The sequence below is a fragment of the Giraffa tippelskirchi genome, chromosome 4, assembly GCF_054371585.1.
Source record: "Giraffa tippelskirchi isolate mGirTip1 chromosome 4, T2T-mGirTip1v1.2.pri, whole genome shotgun sequence".
NCBI classification, from domain to species: Eukaryota; Metazoa; Chordata; class Mammalia; order Artiodactyla; family Giraffidae; genus Giraffa; species Giraffa tippelskirchi.
The window spans coordinates 91313878-91336112 of NC_137278.1; the positions used below are offsets into that span (position 1 = coordinate 91313878).

At 47.5% G+C, this 22235-nt stretch overlaps 3 protein-coding genes across 7 annotated transcripts; 1 reads left to right on the plus strand and 2 right to left on the minus strand.

The window, feature by feature from the left end:
- Positions 1–5455: 5455 nt before the first annotated feature.
- On the minus strand, positions 5456–12609 carry LOC145547086 (retinol dehydrogenase 12-like). Of its 2 annotated transcripts, none has more exons than XM_081595796.1 (6): positions 11952–12609; positions 11543–11782; positions 10953–11042; positions 6895–7083; positions 6312–6418; positions 5456–5672 (listed from the first exon to the last, which is right to left on the minus strand). In XM_081595796.1, exons 1-6 carry the CDS (start codon positions 12223–12225, stop codon positions 5541–5543), a joined length of 1032 nt encoding a protein of 343 aa, XP_081451922.1. In that variant the 5' UTR covers positions 12226–12609; the 3' UTR covers positions 5456–5540. The 2 variants fall into 2 exon arrangements, with proteins under 2 accessions (XP_081451922.1, XP_081451921.1); XM_081595795.1 differs by having other exon boundaries at positions 5456–6192.
- Positions 12610–12750: 141 nt separating this feature from the next.
- C4H2orf81 (chromosome 4 C2orf81 homolog) lies at positions 12751–18119 on the minus strand. Its single transcript, XM_081595767.1, has 4 exons — positions 18021–18119; positions 14566–14787; positions 14258–14479; positions 12751–14168 (listed from the first exon to the last, which is right to left on the minus strand). Exons 1-4 carry the CDS (start codon positions 18036–18038, stop codon positions 12813–12815), a joined length of 1818 nt encoding a protein of 605 aa, XP_081451893.1. The 5' UTR covers positions 18039–18119; the 3' UTR covers positions 12751–12812.
- Positions 13725–22128, plus strand: WDR54 (WD repeat domain 54). 4 transcript variants are annotated; one of them, XM_081595793.1, is made up of 10 exons: positions 13725–13979; positions 18628–18915; positions 19087–19149; positions 19684–19750; positions 19839–19892; positions 20217–20344; positions 21233–21333; positions 21433–21595; positions 21788–21862; positions 21939–22128. In XM_081595793.1, exons 2-10 carry the CDS (start codon positions 18694–18696, stop codon positions 22068–22070), a joined length of 1005 nt encoding a protein of 334 aa, XP_081451919.1. In that variant the 5' UTR covers positions 13725–13979; positions 18628–18693; the 3' UTR covers positions 22071–22128. The 4 variants fall into 4 exon arrangements, with proteins under 4 accessions (XP_081451919.1, XP_081451918.1, XP_081451917.1 ...); XM_081595792.1 differs by lacking the exon at positions 13725–13979 and adding an exon at positions 18189–18306; XM_081595791.1 differs by lacking the exon at positions 13725–13979 and adding an exon at positions 18189–18306 and having other exon boundaries at positions 18637–18915.
- The last annotated feature ends 107 nt before the right edge of the window (positions 22129–22235 follow it).

Sequence of the window (22235 nt, forward strand, 5' to 3'; positions counted from 1 at the left end):
AAGACTGTACGCAGGTCAAGAAGGAAGAGTTAGAAACAGATATGGAACAATGGACTGGCTCAAAATTGTGAAAGGAGAGTACATCATGGGAAATGCCGGGCTGAATGAATCACAATCTGGAATCAAGATTGCCAGGAGAAATATCAACAACCTCAGATATGCAGATGATACCACCCTAATGGCAGAAATCGAAGAGGAACTAAAGAGCCTCATTTTTTTTTTAAGAGCCTCTTGATAAAGGTGAAAGAGGAGAGTGGAAAAAGCTGGCTTAAAACTTAACATTCAAAAAACAAAGATCATGGCATCTCGCCCCATTACTCCATGGCAAATAAATGGGGAAAAATGGAAACATGGCAGATTTTATTCTCTTGGGCTCCAAAGTCACTGTGGATGGTGACTGCAGCTATCAAATTAAAAGAAACTTGCTCCTTGGAAGGAAAGCTATGACAAAACTAGACAGCATATTAAAAGCTGAGACATCAGTTTGCCAACATATGTCCATATAGTCAAAGCTATGTTTTTTCCAGTAGTCATGTACGGAAGTGGGAGTTGGACCACAAGGAAGGCTAAGCACCAAAGAATCGATGCTTTTGAAATGTGGTACTAGAGCAGACTCTTGAAAGTCCCTTGGGCAGTAAGGAGGTCAAACCAGTCAATCCTAAAGGAAATCAACCCTGAAATTCATTGGAAGGACTGATGCTGAAGCTGAAGCTCCAATACTTTGGCCACCTGGTGCAAAGAGCTGACTCGTTGGAAAAGAGCCTGATGCTGGGAAAGATTGAGGGCACGAGGAGAAGGGTGTGACAGCAGATGAGATGATTGGATGGCATCACCAACTCAATGGACATGACTTTGAGCAAACTCCAGAAGATAGTGAGGGATAGGGAAGCCTGGTGTGCTGCAGTCCATGGGGTCACAAAGAGGCAGACACGACTCGGGGACTGAATAACATTATCTCACAGTTTCTATGAGTCAGGAGTCTGGGTACAGGTTAGCTTGGTCCTCTGCTCAGGACCTCTCCAGGCTGAAATCAAGGTGCCATCGAGGGCTGCAATCTCATCTGGGCCCCAGGTCCTCTTCCAAGGTCACTGGTCACTGGCAAAATTCAGTTCCTTGTAACTATAGAACCGAAACTTCAACTACTAGAGGCCATGTGGTTTTCTCCACAATATGGCAGTTTATTTCTACACGGTTGTATTGCTGATCCTGTTCGTGATGCCAATTGTCTTGCTGTTCATACTGTTTGCTGAACCCAGGGTGAGCGAGGCACAAGTTAAGAGGCTGGAAGATGACTCAAGGAGCCATAGGAACTGCAGGCACATTTTTTCTTTCCTGACTGGCATGGCAGCCATAACACAGCCTCTCTCCTGGCTGACGCAGCAGCTGTAACAGCAGCCATAACATAAGCATAATGTAGCCATGACACAGCCATAACATAACTTCATATAACGTAACCACAATACCATGCCAATGTAGCCTCAGTGCAGCAGCAGCCAGGGCTTCCACAGTAAAGCTCATACAGGTATAATGCACAAAGCAGCCCGTGACCCAGTGAGTACCTCATGATGCTCATACACAGTGCTATAAGTAATCTCAGCTACATAACTGTGCAAAGTCATTGTTTACAGAACATGGGGCCAGAGAGCATGAGAGGGTGGGGCAAGAGAGTCTGACTGGCGCCATCTTGTTAATTGCCCCACAATGGTAAAAAGAAGACTCTCTCTGACTGCTAAGACTAAGCCCTTTTAAAGGGCTCACCTACTTAGGCTAGGCTTCCCTGGTGGCTAAGATTGTAAAGAATCTGCCTGCAATGCAGTATCCTGGGTTTAGTCCCTGGGTTGAGAAGATTCCCTAGAGAAGGAAATGGAAACCTACTCCAGTATTCTTGCCTGGAAAATTCCATGGACAGAGGAGCCTAGCAGGCTACAGTCCATGAGGTTGCAAAGAGTCAGACATGACTGAGCAACTAACACACCCGGAATAAAGTCCCCTTTGATTATCTCAAAGTCAACAGGTTACTTGAGTCTTTTACTGGCCAACCTATTTAAAATTTTTACCCAGGCCCCTTATCATGACACTCCTTTTCTTTCTTGCTTCACTTATGTCCATAGTACTCATTGTTGTTGCTTTTGTTCAGTCACCCAATCATGTCCAACTCTTTGGGTCCCCATGGACTGCAGCTCACCAGGCTTCCCTGTCCATCACCATCTCCTGGAGTTTGCCCAAGTTCATGTCCATTTCATTCGTGATGCCATCCAGCCATCTCATCCTCTGATGCCCTCTTCTTCTTCTTCCCTCAATCTTTCCCAGCATCACAAACTTTTCCAATGGGTTGGCTGTTCACATCAGATGACCAAAATACTGGCGCTTCAGCTTCAGCATCAGTCCTTCCAATGAGTATTCAGGGTTGATTTCCCTTAAGATTGACTGGTTTGATCTCCTTGCTGTCCAAGGGACTTTTAGGAGTCTTCTCCAGCACCACAGTTCGAAGGCATCAATACTTTGGTGCTCTGCCCTCTTTACGGTCCAGCTCTCACAACTGTACATGACCACTGGGAAGACTATAGCCTTGACTATACGAACCTTTGTTGACAGACTAATGTCTCTGCTTTTTAACACACTGTCTAGGTTTATCATAGCTTTTCTGCCAAGAAGCACTCATATCTATGTAATTTTACCACATATCTTTGTTTATGATCTCTCTTACTCCACTAGAATATATACTGCTTAAATTCATGAATGTTTATCTATTTTACTTATTACTGTAGGACAATAACATATAGAATAATGCCTGGATCAGTTGACACTCCATTAATTCATTTAATGAATAAATTAATGAATGACACAAACTATGGAAAGCTTTGAGGAACTCAAATGTAGAAAGATGTAAGAAAAATATGATAGGCATGAGCATTGTGCAGTCACACACAGCACATACACAAAGGCAAATGGTTACTGACTTTAATTACATCGGTAAATCCCATTAACCTGATATACAACATAATCACAAGAGTAAAATTCCATCATGTTCATGAGATCTGCTCACACTCAGGGAGAAGTGATTATAGAGAATGTGTACACAAGGAGGGGGTGTGCTGCTGATCTTGGAAGCCATCTTAGAATTCTGTCTACTACAAATCCTCATGAAAGGAACTTCTAAAGGATGCATATACTTCAGAGTAGAAGAAAAATAATCCCAGATAGAGGATCTGAGACACAAGAAAGAAGAATGAACTAAGAAAATACTAGGCATATGAGTAAATCCATATAAATGCCAACTATTTAAAATAACAAAATATCTGATTTGTGAAATTAATGAGGTAACAATATAATTAAATATTGGATTATAAAAGCATATGAATCTAAAGAGAATGATTAATGTTAAAGAACATTAAAGACCTCTAAGATCTATGTATTGTTTGAAAGGAGAATAAAGATATAGATTAAAGATAATGTTAAATGCAGGGATGGAACTTCCCTAGTGGTCCAGTGGTTAAGAATCAGCCTTCCAATGCAGGGGATGTGGGTTCGATCCCTGGTCAGTGAACTAAGACCTCACATGCCTTAGGGCAATTAAGCCTGTATGTGGAAAACTACAGACCCCAAAGGCCACAACTAGAGAGAAGCCCTCGCAAGGTAACTAAGACTCCACACAGCCCCCAAAATTAATTAATTTTAAAAAGAGTTAACATTTTAGGTTTTTAAAATGCAGGGACTTCCCTGGTAGTCCAGTGATTAAGATTCCATGCTCTTATTGGAAGGGGCACAGGTTTGACCCTTGGTGGGGGAACAAAGATCCTGCATTCAGTGTGGCCAATAAAATAAAAACTTTAGACTAACCACTAAAGAACAGAAATAGATTGTATACAAGAGGGACCCTTAAAAAGGAAAAACTGGGATCTTTCTGGTTGTCCACTGGTTAAGACTCTGTACTTTCACTGGCAGGGGCTGTGGGTTTGATCCCTGGTAGAGGAAGTAAGATCCCTCATGCAACATGGCCCCCCCAAAAAAGGAAAAATCATTCCACTGCACTCTAAGGTGCTTCCAACCAACCTTCTCTCTGGGTCAGACTTGTATCATGGTCTGATGGACCTCTTAGCTTTCTCTCCCCACTTTCTCTCACAGCCACTTCCCCTAGCATGTTTCTTGCACATTTAATCTTCAATTAATTGGCATCTGCTTTTTATATAAGGGCTTCCCTGGTAGCTCAGACAATAAAGAATTCACCTGCAATGTAGGAAACCTGGGTTCAATCCTTGGGCTGGGAAGATCTCCTGGATCTTCCCTTCAGTATTCTGAAGGGAATCTTCAGTATTCTTGCCTGGAGAATTCCATGGGCAGAGTAGCCTGGTGAGCTATAGTCCATGGGGTCACAAAGAGGTTCAATCCCTGGGTTGAGAAGATCCTGCGGAGAAGGGAATGGCAACCCACTCCAGTAAACTTGCCTGGAGAATCCCATGGACAGAGTGGCCTGGTGGGTTACAGTCCATGGGGGTCTTAAAGAGTCAGACATGACTGAGCAATTAACATTTTCTTATATAATGTCCCTACACTAACATGAATTCCAAATTCATTCTATAAAATGAATCTATCCATGACAGCAAAGCTAGACAATGGCAATATAAGTAAGGAAAAGTACAGTACAGGTCAGTCTCATTTATGAATAAATAGTTCCAAACAAAAATATGAGGATACTAAATTTAGCCATGTATACAAAATTATATACTAGCGGCTTCCCTAGTGGCCCAGTTGGTAAAGAATCTGCCTACAATACAGGAGACCCAGGTTCGATTCCTGGGTTGGGAAGATCCCCTGGAGAAGGAAATGGCAACCCACTCCAGTAAACTTGCCTGGAGAATTCCATGGATAGAGTATCCAGGCAGGCTACAATCCACAGGATCGCAAAGAGTCAGACACGACTGTGCAACTAACTTCCACTTTTTTTCATACAAAATTAGCACTCTGACAAAGTTGGTTTAAATGCAAGTTTGGTTTAATAGTAGAAAATCAGTTAAGGTCTAGGAAAAGAAATAAAATTTATATTAATTGAAAGAAGAGAAATAAATGTTATTATTCCCAGATGGTGTGATTTTCCACGGGCAAAAACCAAAAGAATGTATGGATGACTTACCACAATTAGATAACAGTAAAGCTGCTCAATGATATACAATTAATATACAAATTTTAAAATACTATTTGCAATAGCATAAAAAGAAAGGTATCTGAAATTCAATATAGTAAAACTTGTATAAGATCTTGATTCAAAATTTTATAAAGATATTAAAGATTTAGATAGATAAAAGTACACAGTGCTCATGTTTAGAACAACTCACTGTCATAAAAACTTCAATCCTCCCAAGTAGATACATACACATACAGGCTTTGTGTATGTGAAATTTGAAAAGTTTATTTCAAAATTCATTTAAATGTTGAAAGAAACAATGGTCTCTCACTCTCAGCATTCACTATCTTTATTGCGGGACTCGGCACTCAGGAGCAGCTGGCTTGATAGGAAGGTGGAAGGGTTACCTTCCACCCAGTCACAGTACAGTCACAGTACAGCCGGGAGACAGCCCCCACGGAGTTGGAGTGCTGCCCGGCAGGATGTGGCATACACCTTGATCCAGAGGACACTGTGTGGTGCTGCCTCTCCCAAAGCCAGGAACCAAGGGCTACAGGTAGAAGTTTCCCCTCTTATTGGCATGTCTAATACCCACTGAAAGGAGTCTTACTCCCTGTCCCTGCAATGTGGGACTCAGTAGGTTTGGAGATCCCAGTGCCTAAGACATGAATACTTCTATCAGACAACTAGCAATAAAGTAGAAGCTGAAACTGTCCCCTGGCTGATCTGAGGTCTCACGCCCCTGAACCAACAGGAAGAGGAAGTGGTCACTCTACTAGACAAAGAGATTGATCCTTGGAGCTGGCAAACAGAAGGCATAATCAGAGTAAGGGCTGGGAGTCAGAGGGAGGGTGGCTAGTTAGGGCAGGGGTCACAGAAGATCAGTCCACCTTGTCAAGGTTTGTTAGTCGGACTGAGGTATTCCAGAGGCTTTGGGCCACGTGAGGATCCTGAGCAGCTTCAGGGGGAAGAGTTATCACACAGGAACTGCTAAAATGTTTTCCAGAAATGCCATCCAGCTCCTTTGCTAAGCTCAGGTAGAGGACTGGGACTGCACCTTGTTTGCTATCCTGTAGTGACATAGAGGAAGTGGAAGTGTAAAGCCAGGCAAGCTCTAACTTACCGGGACACTGAGCAGCAGAGCCCTGACCCACCCTCTTCAGGCAGCGTCAGCTTCTCCACTACCCACCTTAGAGAAGAAGCTGAGGAGCCAGAAGAGGAAGCGATATGGCCAGGAGAAATGCTTCATGATTTTCGTGTACACAACACCTGGGTCCACAGAGTTCACAGTCACACCTGAGAAGTGTAGTGCACAGTGAAGTGAGAGGAGGGTGGTGGGAAGGAAGGGTAAAGTGTGGTTCTGCAGCGTGCAATTAAGGAAGGATCCTACCAGTTCCATCGGGTAGAGGTGACAAGAGACTCGGGGGTGGTGCCAGAGAAGTCCGTGTTTCGTAACTTACATGAACGGCAATACCCACACCAGTAAGGAGATATAAGTATTAGAAAGCATTGGGTGATCTTGAGGGGGAATATGATGGATGGTGTTGGAGGAGAGGGAAGTTGTAGATGATGAGAAAGTTGGAAAAGAATGAAAAGGAGGTAGGAAGATGGGGTTGAGAGAAATACCGGATGCACAGATGATAAATAGAGGAGATTAACAGCTGGCTTGGGGATATTGGGAGTATTTTAAGGCTAGAATATATTGGAATGAAATGGGAAGGGTTGGGAGGTAGTGTTGGGAGTGAAGAGTAGGGAGTGTCAGAGGCAGTTACCTGTCCCTTGAAGTCTCTGGGCAAGCTTCCCAGTGAATGAGGCCAAAAGCAGTTTGCTGCAGTCATAGTTCTGGTTGAAGGTCAAAGGTCTACCGGCCCCTATTAGATGATCCTCATCAATGTACCCATGTGATTGCCGGAAGGAAGATACATTCACCACCCGGGCTGACCCTGCCCGCTGAAGGGCCCCTAGGTGGAGAGAAGACCACATACCTTTAATCCAAGTCATGGAGCAAACTCCCATCCCCACTCCCCAACCTGCTTCTCCATGAGACTACAAGAGACCAGGGTCCAGCCCAGGCTTTCAGAAGACAGTCAGTGGACCTTGTGCATAGTGTAGTGTGAACTGTGACTATTTTCATTCTAATGTTCTTCTTCTTGTTTTATTTTAGTGTGGTTTTTTTTTTTTGCCTAAAGTAAAAGTGGAGTTTTCCCTTTTCTGCCACTTGCCAGCTGAAGCTAATTTAATTAATCCTTGTTTACATTTTTATTTTGCTGATGGCTAAGAATGGGGAGAGACTTCCCTGGTGGCTCATACGGTAAAGCGTCTGCCTCCAATGCGGGAGACCCGGGTTCAATCCCTGGGTCGGGAAGATCTCCTGGAGAAGGAAATGGCAACCCACTCCAGTATTCTTGCCTGGAAAATCCCATGGACAGAGGAGCCTGGCAGGCTACAGTCCATGGGGTCACAAAGAGTCGGACACGACTGAGCAACTTCACTTCACTTCAAGAATGGGGAGGAGAGGCTGGAAATGCTGTGAAAATTGTCTTTCACATATTCATACATTCATCCATTCACTTATTCATCCCACAGATATTCACTGCACCCCTGAACTATGGCAAACACCATACTAGGCACTAAAGACATGGGTGCTAGGTTTAGGGGGAAAGAAATATGTGCAGAGATTCTTGGGAGAGAGTTTTATTAAAAAATTTTTTTTAATTAAAAAAAAAATTTTGGAATTTATCTTCCAAAAGAGTGAAAGTAAAATTACTATCAATAGAAGAGGTACAAGCAAATCTTTGGGGAAAAAAAAAGAGTTTCCTAACTATACAAAAAAAGTCTGGATTATATAAAGTATAAAAAATTATAGTTATCACATACGAGTTTACTTACTGTTTCAAAATACTAAAACTATCTTGAGCCCTCCATTTAAATGAAGAATCACAAGTGAAAAATTGAGTGGAGGTATTCAGCCATAATTTGCTGAAGAGAAAATTATTCTTAAAGAGGACAGTGAACTCCAGACTTGCAAACATAGTGACATAAAGACCAAAGGGGCTCACAACCTAGTTGGAGACTGATCTTCATGCAACAGCATCTGTATAGGAACAGAGCTGTTTACAGGGGCTCAGATGGTGGTGGTGGTTTAGTCGCTAAGTCGTGTCCAACTCTTTGCGACCGCATGGACCACCTGCCAAGCTCCTCTGTCCATGGGATTCTCCGGGCAAGAATCCTGGAGTGGGTTGCCATTTCCTTCTCCAGGGGATCTTCCCAACCCAGGAATCAAACCCAGGTAGGCAGATTCTTTACCAACTGAGCTATGAGGTAAATGGGGACACCTGGTGGGAGGCAGAGGTGTCTGGACAGGATCCACAGCACGAGTGGTATCTGTGCTGAGTGCTGGAAGCTGGATTAAGTTAGCCAGGCTAAAAGGCTGGGAAAGGATATTCCAAATAGAGGGAAACACACGTGCAAATTACAGCCAGGATTTAGCAGACAGAGTGTGGCCTAAGGGAGAAAAATTTTTGGCTGATGATGAGAGCGTGGGTTTGGGAAAGGCCAAGGCGAGGCTCTCAGTCTGTAGGAGGTTTTGTAAGTGGAGAGAAACAGCTTAGTTATTATATAAAGGTCAGAAAGGCAATGGCACCTCACTCCAGTACTCTTGCCTGGAAAATCCCATGGACGGAGGAGCCTGGTAGGCTGCAGTCCATGGGGTCGCTGAGAGTTGGACACGACTGAGCGACTTCCCTTTCACTTTTCACTTTCATGCATTGGAGAAGGAAATGGCAACCCACTCCAGTGTTCTTGCCTGGAGAATCCCAGGGATGGCGGAGCCTGGTGGGCTGCCCTCTATGGGGTCGCACAGAGTCGGACACGACTGAAGCAACTTAGCAGCAGCAGCAGCAGCAGAATCCCTTCCAAGAATTTGAAGCAATAAAGTGATATGATGAAAGGTGATTTCGTAGAAGAGACAGAAGGGAGAATAGATTAGAGAGAGGAGATAGGAGAGAATGAAATAGAGCAGGACCATATAGTCCTTACCCCCCCCCCCAATGTCCTCTGCCTGCCTTTTGTCTATAGAAAACTTTAATCGAAGAATAAGTTTAATCAGAAAAGTGAAAAACGCTGAAACAAAGGAAAACAGTCTAAAGAGACTAAATAATAGTAATTTAGTCATTAAGCATAGTCAAGGACCTTTAGCTCTTTCTCAAGGGTTATAGATAATATTTTGAGCCATATCCTGTGAGCTGTCATATAGATATCAAAATATCAGGTGGAAAAGTTAACTACGTGGTAACCAGACTGTACTCAGGACATGAGCTGCCACAATTCTGAAAACTGACCTCAAAGAAATGGGAACAAATAGACCCTGGAACTGAAGATTATCTCTACCTAAAACAATCAAGATGATGCTAGTCAGACCACTGATGACCAATTGAAGATGACTGTTAGAGATAAATGTGCTGTTTCCACATGTAATCTCCTCCCTATACACACTCTGTCTATAAAAGCTCTCATGCCCTGCTTGTCAGGTGGTGGAGCTGGCCTTTGGACAGATGTCTGCCACCCTCCCTACCACTAGTTGCCAGAATCTGAAATAAAGCAAACTTTCCTTTCCATCAACCTGGACTCTTTACTGGCTTTTGAGTGGCAAGCAGCTGGACCCCAGACACACATACTTTTCAGTAACAGGAAGACAGTTCAATAAATTGTTACTAAGCAAGACACAGACAGAGTATTGTAGCATGTTACAATTTTGGAAAGGGGAAAAACATATATTAATACATTACAAACCCATAGAGTTTGGCCTTGCTCTTTGTTCACTTTCCAGTCAGGAGTAATTTAATTGCCTACTAAAGGGTACATGAGACCTGGCAATAGGAGTTGCCTCCCAGGAAGGGAATGGGTAGCTGATTTTCCAGGAGAGGAGGAGAGTTTTTCTTTCCTTTCTTTCTTTTTCTATATACCCTTTTATACTTTGGATATATATTCATTACCTGACCAAAAAATTAATTTTCTTTTAAAGAGGCTATTAGAGGGCTTCCTAGATGGCTCAGTGGCAAAGCATCTGCCTGCCAATACAGGAGACACGAGTTCAATCCCTGATCCAGGAGGATCCCACATGCCGCAGAGCAGCTGGGCCCATGCACCACGACCACTGAGCCCCAGCACTCTAGGGCCCGGGAGCTGCAACTACTGAGCCTGAATGCCAGAACTACTGAAGCCCACGCACCCTAGAGCCTATGCTCCACAAAAAGAGAGGCCACTGCAAAGAGAAGCCTATGCAGGGCAGCTAGAGAAAGCCCATGCAGCAAGGAAGACCCAGCACAGCCAAAAATAAATAAATAAATAAAATTATAAAGAGGTTATTAGACAATCCAGAGAAAATGTTAGGGAGAATGTGCCTGCTGCTTAACCCCTCCCTTCCCTAGGAGAACACAGCCTCCTTAAACCTAGTAGCTTAATACCACCCTCAAGAAGCTTTTGTTGAGATGACTGACTCTACCCGTCTGGCTAGAACTCAGACCTGAGGGTCTGGCTAGAACTCAGACCTGAGATGACTGACTCTACCGCTCTGGATAGAGATGTGTGGTGTAGATCTAATATCCTCTCGCTGGTTGTATTGATATCTGGGGGCTAACTGATTCCATTACCAGTCTCCTAATCTTGACTGATGCCAGGTGTGAAAAGTAAAAATGTATTGGGTCATTACTCAGCATGCATCTGGGTGCCAAGGGAAAGGAGATGATCATGGTAGATAGTAAGCCATGAAAATGCTAGAGGAATGGAAAAGCAGGGGTCACACAGAAAGTAAGTACCCATCCTTCCTTACCTTGGAGCAGATTTGTGAGCAGAAAGGGTCCAGTGTAGTTGGTAGCAAAGGTGAGATCAAGGCCCTCCGGGGTAAGTGTGGTAGGGAACCCTGTGAGAGATGAAAACATAGGTGGTGGGTGATGGAGTGAGAATCCTGAGGGAGACAAAGTCTGGGGAGGATATATTGGGTTCAATAGAAATGCCCTGGTGGCTCAGACAGTAAAGAATCCACCTGCAAGGCGGGAGACCTGGATTGGATCCCTTGGTTGGGAAGATCCCCTGGAGGAGGGCATGGTAACCACTCCAGTATTCTTGCCTACAGAATTCCATTCGCAGAGGAGCCTGGCGAGCTACACTCCATGGGGTCACAAAGAGTCGGACTCGACTGAGTGACTAAACACAGCACAGAAACACCACAGGAGCATGGATGTGTTGAGATGGGAGCAATGATGTTTGAGACTATAATTTCAGGTTTTTCAGGATAGTGTCTGAATTAGAGAGTTTCCATGGGATGTATAGGTTAGGCTTGAAGGATGACTGTTTTGAGGTCCCTGAGCTATAAATGAAACTCCGGAAATGTGTTTAGGGGAAGCAAGTCAAGGTACATACCACAGACTGCAGCATTGTTAACCAACAGATGAATCTCAGGACACTCCTGCAGCAGCCGCTGAGCAAAGCTCCGGATGGAGGCCATAGAGCTCAGGTCCACCTCACCAAGTAGGAGGCGGTTGCTCTTAGATGCTGCTTGCATCTCAGCCAAGGCTTGCTGTCCACGCTCTCGGCTACGGCAGGCCAGGATCACACGGGCCCCACGGCGGGCCAGCTCCTGGGACACAGCCTTCCCAATGCCTGTGGGAGGGCAGTTTCAGAGTATGCTAGTCTGGGGAGTGACTAGAGGGCAATGGAGTAAGTAGGGTGGGAAACAAGGGTTCTGACAGTGGGAGCTGGTCCTCCTCTCTGCCCTCCCTGTTGGGGCAGTTGGAGGCTGTGGTTGCGGCAGGTCAGGAGGAACACTCACCACTGTTGGCCCCAGTCACCACTGCTGTCTTCCCAGTCAAATCCGTGGAGCAATGCTGGAGGTCCCAGAGATAAAACTTATGCCAGATCTGCACACTTAGTCTAAGCAGGAGGACCAGAATGAGGAGGACAGAGCCAGGACCCCACACTGGGGTGCTGAGTACAGACCACAGCGACATGGCAGAGAAGGACTGCCACCGAAAGTGCTGCCCACAGAAGTGGGGGAGGGAGTAGTCAAAGGTGAGTAGGACCAGCCAAAGGTTGGTGTGGAGCATAAAGCACTAAATTTAAGGAGGCACTCACTCCTCTTGAATGTGTTCGAGTATTCCATTTGAACCTGAGACTCTGAGTTCCTCCTTAAATCATTTTCAATAGCTATCTGTTCGCCTCATTCCAATGCTGGTCCAAGTCAAAGATCAAAAAAATCAGAGTTTCCCTAAATCCTGCATAGCCTCAAATTTGTCTCCAAAGGAAACTTGGATTTGCACTCTAAGGTGAATTGATAGAGCTCCAGGGACTGAAAATCAAATTCCTCATGTCTTGAATCACTCTGTGCTTAAACAGAGCCATCCCCTTCTTCACCTACTGGAAGGAGACTGTAAGTTCTCCCAACTGAGGCAGATCCCTCTTGCAACCCTTGTGTGCTCCTTTGTGGAAATGGGGATGGTTCTCCAGAACGCCTTGACCCTAAAGCAGGGCCTCCTAACAGTGTAACGTAATAATGTTCTGTGTTCTTATAGACCTCTCCAGTTCAGTGAGAGTACACACTTGGAAGGAACTGATGGACATCAGGCCAATTCTTAAGGCAACTTAGTTGTTTATTTCTGGCAAGCAGACAGAAGGAAGGTAGAATTCCCACTGCCTAGGGCTTAGAATGGGGCAGACGCTTGGAGGGGAGTGACCACAATTTGAGGGCTGAGTTCTTCATTAGCTGTGCCACAGTCACCTGGGGCTCCGGGGCACCCGTGTGGATGGGAGGAGAGGCGCTGCCTTTTCTGTCGTCCCGTTGAGGCTCAACAGAGCTGAGCAGCACCTGCGTACTTGGGTTCCACATGCTCACACCGGGAGCCAGCTTCAGTGCTCCCGGCAGCAACACGGGCTTCCACATCACCTGGGACGTGGCCTCCAGAACTCGGGGCACTGGATGAAGACATTGGTGAGGATCCTGGTTCTCCCGGTCCCCAGGGTCCAGGCCCTGCGTAGGTACACGGGTGCGGCCGGCCCAGAGCTCACCCAGCAGTTCGGCCTCCCCTTCCCAGCCTCTGGGCCACTTAGCACCCGGCCACAGTTGTGGGCTGGGGCTGCGCGCCATGTCCGGGCGCACCCGGTGCGTGGCGAGAAAACGGAGCCCGGGACTAGGGAAGGGCAGCTTTGAACCAAAACCTGGCGAGGGTAGGCCTAAGCTTAGAGTAGGCAACTGGAGGCTGGGACCGGCGCCCAAAGCTCGGACAGGAACGCCAGGTGGGAAAGGGAAGAACTCTGACCCGTAGACGCGGAAGCTGGGGCCGGAGGCTTGCTGTCCGGCTGGGACCTCGGTCTTCTCGCCCCGCTGGTGCCCCCGGTAGGCTTCCAGGGGGCGGCCCTCCGAGTCTGGGACCAGGACCTCCGACAGCGGGCGCACCCAAGGGCGCGGCAGCCGCGCGGGGTCCAGACGCGCCGTCGCCCCCTTACGGCCAATTCTGGAGTGAAGTGCGCTGGGCCGCTTGTCAGCCAGCCACGGCGGCTGCGGCTGGAATCCCGCGGAGGGGTTGAGCGTGGTGGGGCCGCCCGCGGAGGGATCGGACACCGACACCCGCGAGGAGATGAGGGGCACCTTCTCCTCCCTGAGCTCCGGCCGGTCTCCAGCCGGCTGGGGCGTGCAATAGTAGAGGTCCTCGAAGGAGAAATGAGAGCTGGTGGGCTGTGCCCGCTCGACAGAGGCCTGAGGGCTGGCTACCAAGGACAGCTCCAGAGAAGCCTGGGTACTGCCTGTCGGCACCATCTCCATCGACAGTTGTCTGCTCGAGTTCCAGGATCCGACTGCAAACAGGTCAGTCTGGTCGCTCCTCGACTGGTCACTCAGTTTCTCTAAAGAACCCCGGGGCCCTGTCTCCTGAAGCAGCTCTGGCGTGGGTGGAGAGTCCGGGGTGACTGTTAGCTCCCAAGATTCCATCCGCTCCTGAGAGCCCGAATCCGTCCACGATCCTCCTAAAGGGATCTGGTCCACGCTCTCTTGGTCCTGGGGAAATGCACGGGGTAGAGGTCAGGGGTGAATAATGGGGCAGGGGCGGCGGTGAGAGGTGAGCGGCAGCTGGAGGCTGGGCTTACTTCGCCTTGGAACGTCTCCTCCAGCCCCACCGAGGCCCGGGCGTGCAGCACCGGTACGGATCCCTGAGCCCAGGCGTCCGTCGTGCAAGCTGAGGGCTCCTCATCCTCGCCCCATGTGGGGTCCTCTGCCACTGCAGATTCTCCCTCGTCCCGAGCCAAAAAGCGCCACTCGGTGATCTGCAGCATGGCCTCCCGTGCCTGACTAATGGTGAATGGAATGCACTGTGGAGGCGAGAAAGGGTCTCAGTCCAGCAGGGAGGGGTCAGGGAGAGCGGAGATGTGTCTGAAGGACAAGGACCCAGGCCTACCTGCTGGGTCAGATAGACTTTAAAGGCGGAGTCCATGACTTGGGCCACCAGATCAGCCAAGATGTCGCCCACCACGTCCTCGCCCTCTTCGAGAGCCGTGAACGCTATCCATTCGGCCTCAGTGAGCCGCCCAGGCACGATGTCCACCTGCGGCAGCGGAACCGTAGGTGGCCGCACCTTTTCTGCCTTGGATCGGGTCACCCCGCGATCTCGGACCTGCCTCTGTGGGAAAGGAACAGGGCAATCAGGGCAGGAAACCGAGGAGTGGAGCAGCAGTTATGGGTTAGGAGGAAGCTTCCTTAGGTTGTCTGAGAGGAAGGAAAGGACTTTAGAGAGGGACAATTTACTACCAAGAGCCTACTATGTGACAGATGCTTTTCAGGTGACCTAGCCAATTTAATTTTTGAAACAGCTCACTCAGCCCCTTTCACAGACAAAGGAACTGAAACCTGACAGCATTTTACCTCCACTTGCTTGGGATTACACAGTGAACCCAGGCTATATAAAACTCTAACTGCACAGTCCTTGCTATTTGCTCTAGTTCAAAGTATTCAAAATTCTTGAGAGTTCAAGAATTTGAAAAAGTCAATAAACAGTACAGGAATTATTGGTGTGTTTCCCATCTCCTCCCATTCCCCAAATCAACTTTCATCCTCATTTCACAATATACATTTAAATAAATTCCAGATGAATTAAAGCATGCACACAAACAAAACAAAATTAAAACAAAAGATAAAATGTAGGGAAAATAGTTTAAATTTTCGTATAATCTCTGGGTGAGAAAGAGCTGCCTAAGCATGAAAGTAATGTAAGAAATAATAAAGAAATGGGTAGGTAACTGTATATATATTTATATACACATTTATGTATGTGTGTGTATATATATATATATATGTCAAATTTTCCTGTGCTTTTTTTTTAAATTCCTAATTACAAGTAGATAATAGTAGTTATCATTTACTGGCACTTAAAGTATAGCTGTCACATACATGGATTCAGTGCCTACATTTTTTAGACTACATACTATTTTTATCCCCATTTTACAGAATTTGCCCAAGATCACAGAGTAAGGAAGTAGTAGAGTCATAAATCATATGCAGGTCTGTCTGATTCCAGAGCTTGGCTTTATCCTGCTTCCTAAACAAAAAATACATGCAACAAATTTTTTAAAAAGATAAATATTCCCAAATACATTAAAAATGAATATAAATTTTTATAATCATAAGATCTCCAAGGATAATAAGCAAAGAACATAATATTTCACAAAAGTGGAACTGTTGATGATTAATAAACATTTGAAAAGATGTCTAATCTTCAAAAGTACCAATTCCAGTTTTATAAATATACAAAGGCATACTCTGAAATGAAAATATATTCTCTAAAATATTCCCTGTGTTGTCATTTATAATAGCAGAATATTGAAAACATATATCGAACAAAGAAAATAGGTGGCTAATTGTGTGCTACCTATAATTGTGTGCTACCTATGGCAGAAAGTGAAGAAGAACTAAAAGAGCCTCTTAATGAAAGTGAAAGAGGAGAGTAAAAAAGTTGGCTTAAAGCTCAACATTCAGAAAACTAAGATCATGGCATCTGGTCCCATCACTTCATGGTAAACAAATGGGGAAACAATGGAAACAGTGGCTGACTTTATTTTGGGGGGCTCCAAAATCACTGCAGATGGTGATTGCAGCCATGAAATTAAAAGACTCTTACTCCTTGGAAGGAAAGTTATGACCAACCTAGACAGCATATTAAAAAGTAGAGACATTACTTTGACAACAAAGGTCTGTCTAGTCAAGGCTATGGTTTTTCCAGTAATCATGTATGGATGTGAGAGTTGGACTATAAAGAAAGCTGAGCGCAGAAGAATTGATGCTTTTGAACTGTGGTGTTGGAGAAGACTCTTGAGAGTCCCTTGGATTGCAAGGAGATCCAGCCAGTCCATCCTAAAGGAGATCAGTCCTGGGTGTTCATTGGAAGGACTGATGTTGAAGCTGAAACTCCAAGACTTTAGCCACCTGATACAAAGAGCTGACTCATCTGAAAAGACCCTGATGCTGGGAAGGATTGGGGGCAGGAGGAGAAGGGGACGACAAAGGATGAGATGGTTGGATGGCATCACCGACTCAATGGACACAGGTTTGGGTAGACTCTGGCAGTTAGTATGGACAGGGATGCCTGGCGTGCTGTGGTTCATGGGGTCGCAAACAGTTGGACATGACTAAGCGACTGAACTGACTGAACTGATATGATGAAATATTATGTGATGATTAAAGGCAGTCTTTAGGAAGAATTTACAATAGCATAAGAAAATACTTATCATGTAATGTTAAATGAAAGAAACGATATAAAATTACATATCAAGTATGATCTCAGGTATGTAAACCAGTATGTGTTGAAGAAAAGGAAAGCACCGTGCATATGCTTCTTTCCTACACTCTTCTCCAGTTTATAAGTTCTCTACAGTGACTTTATATCCTTTTATAATGAAGAAAAATCCACTGAAAAAGAAAAGTCTAGTCTCCCAAAAACCCATTTTAGGGACATACGAATTTACTAGTAAATTATTGGGAGCCTCTTAATTTCCCCACGACAGTCTCCCTGAATCTGATTCCTTCTAAAATTTATCTCCCAACAATTTCCCCAACTTTTGTCTCCCTACTCCCAACATTATTGCTTCATACATGGTGTTCCCCCAAATTCATTCTCCCCCAACTCTGGTGTTTCCTAAACCTCACACTGAACTCAAAATCCCTGAAGTTTCCTTTCTCCTCTCTGCCAGTGAGAACAGTTCTGTTGGCAAGCCCAGGGAATGGTCCACAGCCGAGTTCAGGCTTGGCCAGAGCACGGGTAGGTAGGGCTGGGAGAGGAGAGGTGATTCCTTAGACAACCCCGCCCAGGCCCTCATCACACCCGTGCTAATGGCTATATCTAGAAATGGCCTGACCACAGGAGCCGGAGATATTATCGAACGAATGCTCTTCAGTCTGTTTATTTTAGAGTTTCTTGGCTTTTAAACAATTGACTTTCAAGTGCAGCCTCAGAATTGTTGTTTAATCCATTTCTTCCTCCCGAAATTCTCCAAATGAATCCTACCTAGCAACACCTCTCCCCAGTGCCTGACCAGTTCTGGTTTATCCACTTAAATGAGTACCTCAATATAAGAGACTCATTAAATGCATTAAATGTTGTCAAAGTCACTTCTTGTTCTTGGGCTCTTCATCATCCATTTAACCCCCTTCCCTCAGGCTCCAGGTGTGACAATGCTTGTGAGTGGGTGTGGCGCAGGTGTAGGTTTTCTATCCTAGCGCACCGACAGGGCCTCCTCGGTCATCGTGAACGCCCTCGTGAAGGGCGGGTGCCGGGTGGCAGAGAGCTGGCCCACACTTCCGGACACTGGTGTTAACGGTCTAACCCCACTCTGGGCCACCCTCAGCTGAGCTAAAGCTCACCGGGCCTTCGTGCGCCATCGCCTCAGCTGTAGCTTTAACCCCCAGGCTCCAGCAGCTTTCTTGTCCAGCCGCAGTCGCTGCTGCAGCCTGTCGGTCTCCTTGGCAACCGCGCCGCAGGGAGGCTCGCCCCGCCCACAGTTGCCCTGGCAGCCGCGCCGGCCGCGCGTTGCACGTTAGGGTATCACCCCACCCGACGGCCGTGCGTACGTGCGTCGTCTCTATGGTGGAGGCGGATTCGGAGAGACCCAGCGCTTCTGGAGTCTGGCAAGCTGTCTTGGAGCTGCTGGTGTGAACTCTGACCTGGTCCGGGGGCTTCGGGGAGCCAGGCTGAGGGAGGAAGAGCCTAGGGGCTACCCTGCTTCATCCTGCCTTGACTCGGGCTCCTGGGGCCACTGGGTCCTGGGCCATCACCATTTCTCCTCTGGGGTTCCCCCCATCACCTCATGACTCAGCCCTAGGGTTCCCCTCGCCAGCTCCGCGATACCCTTCCCACACCATGTGACCACCAACCCCCATCACCATCCCCGAGGCCCTCATTCATTCACATCACGACCCAGTCGCCGGGGGCTTTCCCAGTGCCTCATGTCAGCACCACCCCACCCCCAAGCCCCCATAGGAATCTCCGCTGTCTTCTGCTTTCCGTGCGCCTGGGATCGAACGTCTCTCCCCAAGAATGTTCCGCCGGGAGCGCTCCATCCCGCTTCGAGGCTCGGCGGCCGCCTTGTGCAACAACCTCAGTGTGCTGCAGCTGCCCATCCGCAACCTCACTCATTTTGGAGTAGTCCATGGACCCAGCGCCCAGCTACTCAGCGCTGCTTCTGAGGGTGTGCCCTTGGCCCAGCGCCAACTCCACGCTAAGGAGGGCGCTGGAATGAGCCCCCCACTTATCACCCAGGTGAGGCGTGGAGCTGGGAGTGGTGTTGGTGAACCCCGCCCTACCTAGAACCTGGTACTTCCTCTCCAAACCTCAAGGAATAGGCCTTCCCTGACCATCTGAATTTCCACACTTCTGAGTCCTCATGTCCTCTGCTCTGACTACTTCTTACTCTGATTCATCTCCCTCTAGGTCCACTGGTGTGTCCTCCCTTTCCGAGTATTGCTGGTACTCACCTCTCATCGAGGAATACAAGTAAGAAGAGGGCCTTCCTATCCCGCCCCTCTAGTGTCTTCTCAACTTCTCTCCAAGGCCCCTAGTGTGTGTATGTGTGCTGTCTCTCAGTCGTGTCTGACCCTTTGCGACCCCATAGACTGTAGCCCGCCAGGCTCCTCTGTCCATGGGATTCTCCAGGCAGGAATACTGGAGTGGGTTGCCATTTCCTCCTCCAGGGGATCTTCCCAACCCAGCGATCTTACTTCTAAACATTTCCAAGCTGTTCTCATGCTTAGCTCCCTAATTTCTCATCTTCATACCTTCCTTGTTTTCCAATTCTTAAGTGCCATCTCCAATATTTGCCCTTTTATTAGTTATGTGACCTTGGACAATTTAGTTAACTTCTCAGAGCCTCAGTGTCTTCTGTTAAATGCAGATAAAAGTAGCACCTCCCTCCCAGGGTAATTTTGAGGATTAAACAGGCTAAGGTTAACATGAGTATGTGGAGTAGTTGGTACAGAGCTCAGCAAAGGTCAGCTGGGCTATGACCCCATCCTTGCCCTGGTCTTCCAGATGTACGAGTCTGATGGCTCCATCATGGTCTACTGGCATGCACTGGACGCTGGAGATGCCCCTCTAGGTACCTGCAGGACTGGGTTGGGGGTAGGGAGTGTTTGCTGGGGCTAGGGGGGATAATACTTCTAATCATTTTCCCCTCTCATACTCAGTGCAGGCTGTGTTTGCCCGAGGAATTGCTGCCAGTGGCCATTACATCTGTGTGGGTGAGGGGGCCAAAGGCAGGGCATTGGAGAGTGCTGAGGTATAGGGGTGTGGGCTTTGACCAGGATGCTGCTGAAGGTCTGAGGAAATTGTGGAGTGTTAGAGGGGTGGGAGTGAAGGAGGGTCTGAGAAACTCCAAAAAGCCATGGAGGGGTTCAGAGGGGTAGGATGGTATAGGAAAAGGGCAGTGAATGTTGGGAGTGGGGTTGTTGGAACAGTGAGAGGTGGGTTTGTTACTAAGGTTTCTGGGATGGAGGGAGGGCTGAGCATGGTGGCTGGAGACCTGGGAGGATCAGGAAGCCATCAGTGGAGCACTGGTTCTGCAGGAACATGGTCAGGCCGGGTACTGGTGTTTGACATCCCCACCAAGGGTCCCAACATTGTACTGAGTGAAGAGCTGGCAAGACACCAGACACCAATCACAGACATTGCCGCCGAGCCTGCCCAGGGACAGGTGAGTGGATCCCCCTACCTGTTCCAGTGAATCTGAGGGCCTTCCCCACCTTGGGGAAGCAAGGGACCTGGGTTCAAGCCTTGGCTTTGCCACTAAGCAGCTGAATGACTTTGGGTAAATTAGTGTACTTCGCTAAGTTTTAGCAACCTCAGGTCCAGTGATGAGTCCAGAAATACTTTATATTTATGTGGTACTTAGTAGTTCACTCATACTTTATGATCCTGGTGTGAATGGAGGAGTTGGGACCGATGATTTCTGAGTTGCTTTCCAGCTCTGACATGTGTGGCTTCCTTCTCTGAACTTGGGCGAGTCCCCCGTTGAGGCCCACCTTCAGTGCTATCCTCTCCTGGAAGCCTTCCCCCTCTTCCAGCCCCCAATCATCTCCCTTAGCTGAACCCTGAATTAACACTGCCCGCAAAGACAACTCTTATCTCCCTTAGATTGTAAATCTCTTGAAAACAGGGTATGTATCTTATAATTCCTATGCTACACTACACCTGGCACAGGGTTGGGCCCAGGGGCTCTGTTGGCTGCCTGGGTTGAGGGGTTGTCAAGAGTCCCAGAGTCTAGTCATGACTGTGACTGGCTCAATGCAAGACCTCCAGAAGGTCCTAACATTGTTGCCTTAGTTTAATCATTCATCCAATGAGGACAATTATATACCCTAACACACGGGATGTGTGCTGAGGTTGGGGCAGGGAGTCAGACTCTATAAGGAATACAACAAAAGCATTTAATGCTTCCAGGAGACCCTTCCAGCCAGTGATGGCTCCACATCTTCCCCTTTCCCTGGAGAGGCAAAGATGCAAATACTGCCTCCCTTCCCCTCCTGCCCTGTATACAGGACCCAGCAGGGAGAAAAGGGGCTAATCCTGCCTTTCCCCTCAGGACTGCCTGGCTGACACTGTGACAGCAGATGACTCAGGCTTGCTGTGTGTCTGGAGATCAGGGCCCAAATTCAAATTACTGACCCAGATTCCAGGATTCAGGTAGGTGAGGCAGAAGGGGGCTGAGGCCTTCCTGAGATAGCTTCAAGGTGGGGAGTGGGCTTAGGTCTGGGAAATCAAAGTGGGATGTCACCCTTGCAGGGTCCCGTGTTCTTCTGTGCAGCTGTGGCGGGGGACCATAGCAGCAGGCTATGGGGACGGGCAAGTGCGTCTATATGAAGCCAGTACAGGAACTATACACGTCCAAATCAACGCCCATGCCCGGGCCATCTGTGCCCTGGACCTGGCTCCTGACGTGGGCAAGGTCAGTCTCCAGCTCTGTCCTTGCATACCCTTGTTTCCTGGTGCTAGGATGTTGAGAGACACTCCACAGACTTATCTCTGCCTCTCAGGGTAGCCCCCTCCCCAGGCACCTGGACTGGGCTTTACAGCCTATACCAGCCCTCTGCTAGCACATTCGGACTCCCACTGGTCCTCCTTGCCTTTTTAAAAATAGCTACTCTCTGCGGCTGAAGACACCTTCATACATATCTGGAAGTTGAGCAGAAGCCCGGAGAGTGGCTACATTGAGGTATGTGTCATAAGAGGAGTGGAATGAGGGCCCAAGGATGAGGCCACAGGCCCTGAACAGCTGTCTTCTCTCCCAGGTGGAACACTGTCATGGTGAGTGTGTGCCTGACACCCAGGTGTGTGGTGCCCGATTCTGTGACCCCTCAGGCAGCTCCTTTGCTGTGACTGGTTATGACCTCGCTGAGATCCTGAGATTCAGCAGCATGTGAGAGAAGAGCATCCCTCTGTTTCCCTGTTGGTATTTATAAAGGACCCCCCCTCCACCCAGCCGTTGTCTGATTACTCAATCTCATGGTCATACTTCACAACTAGTGAACTAAGCTCCAGGGATAAGGGGCTATGGAGGGTCCTGACCAAGTCAAGAGGCAATCTGT

Bases quoted from the DNA above. Each gene is read 5' to 3' on its own strand.
- C4H2orf81 (XM_081595767.1), bottom strand. The intron at 14,480-14,565 runs GTAGGCCTGGGT...TCGCCTCCACAG, and splicing joins AAGTCTATCTGACCCAGCAG to TGCATTCCATTCACCATTAG. The intron at 14,169-14,257 runs GTAAGCCCAGCC...GCATTTCCCCAG, and splicing joins AGGAGACGTTCCAAGGCGAA to GACCAAGAGAGCGTGGACCA.
- LOC145547086 (XM_081595795.1), bottom strand. From the start codon at position 12,225: ATGCTCCACACCAACCTTTGGCTGGTCCTACTCACCTTTGACTACTCC. The intron at 11,783-11,951 runs GTGAGTGTTCCT...GCCCTCCCACAG, and splicing joins GGTGACTGGGGCCAACAGTG to GCATTGGGAAGGCTGTGTCC. The intron at 11,043-11,542 runs GTATGTACCTTG...CATCTCTCACAG, and splicing joins TAACAATGCTGCAGTCTGTG to GGTTCCCTACCACACTTACC.
- WDR54 (XM_081595791.1), top strand. From the start codon at position 18,241: ATGGTGGAGGCGGATTCGGAGAGACCCAGCGCTTCTGGAGTCTGGCAA. The intron at 19,150-19,683 runs GTAAGAAGAGGG...CTGGTCTTCCAG, and splicing joins CCTCTCATCGAGGAATACAA to ATGTACGAGTCTGATGGCTC. The intron at 19,893-20,216 runs GTGAGGGGGCCA...CTGGTTCTGCAG, and splicing joins TGGCCATTACATCTGTGTGG to GAACATGGTCAGGCCGGGTA.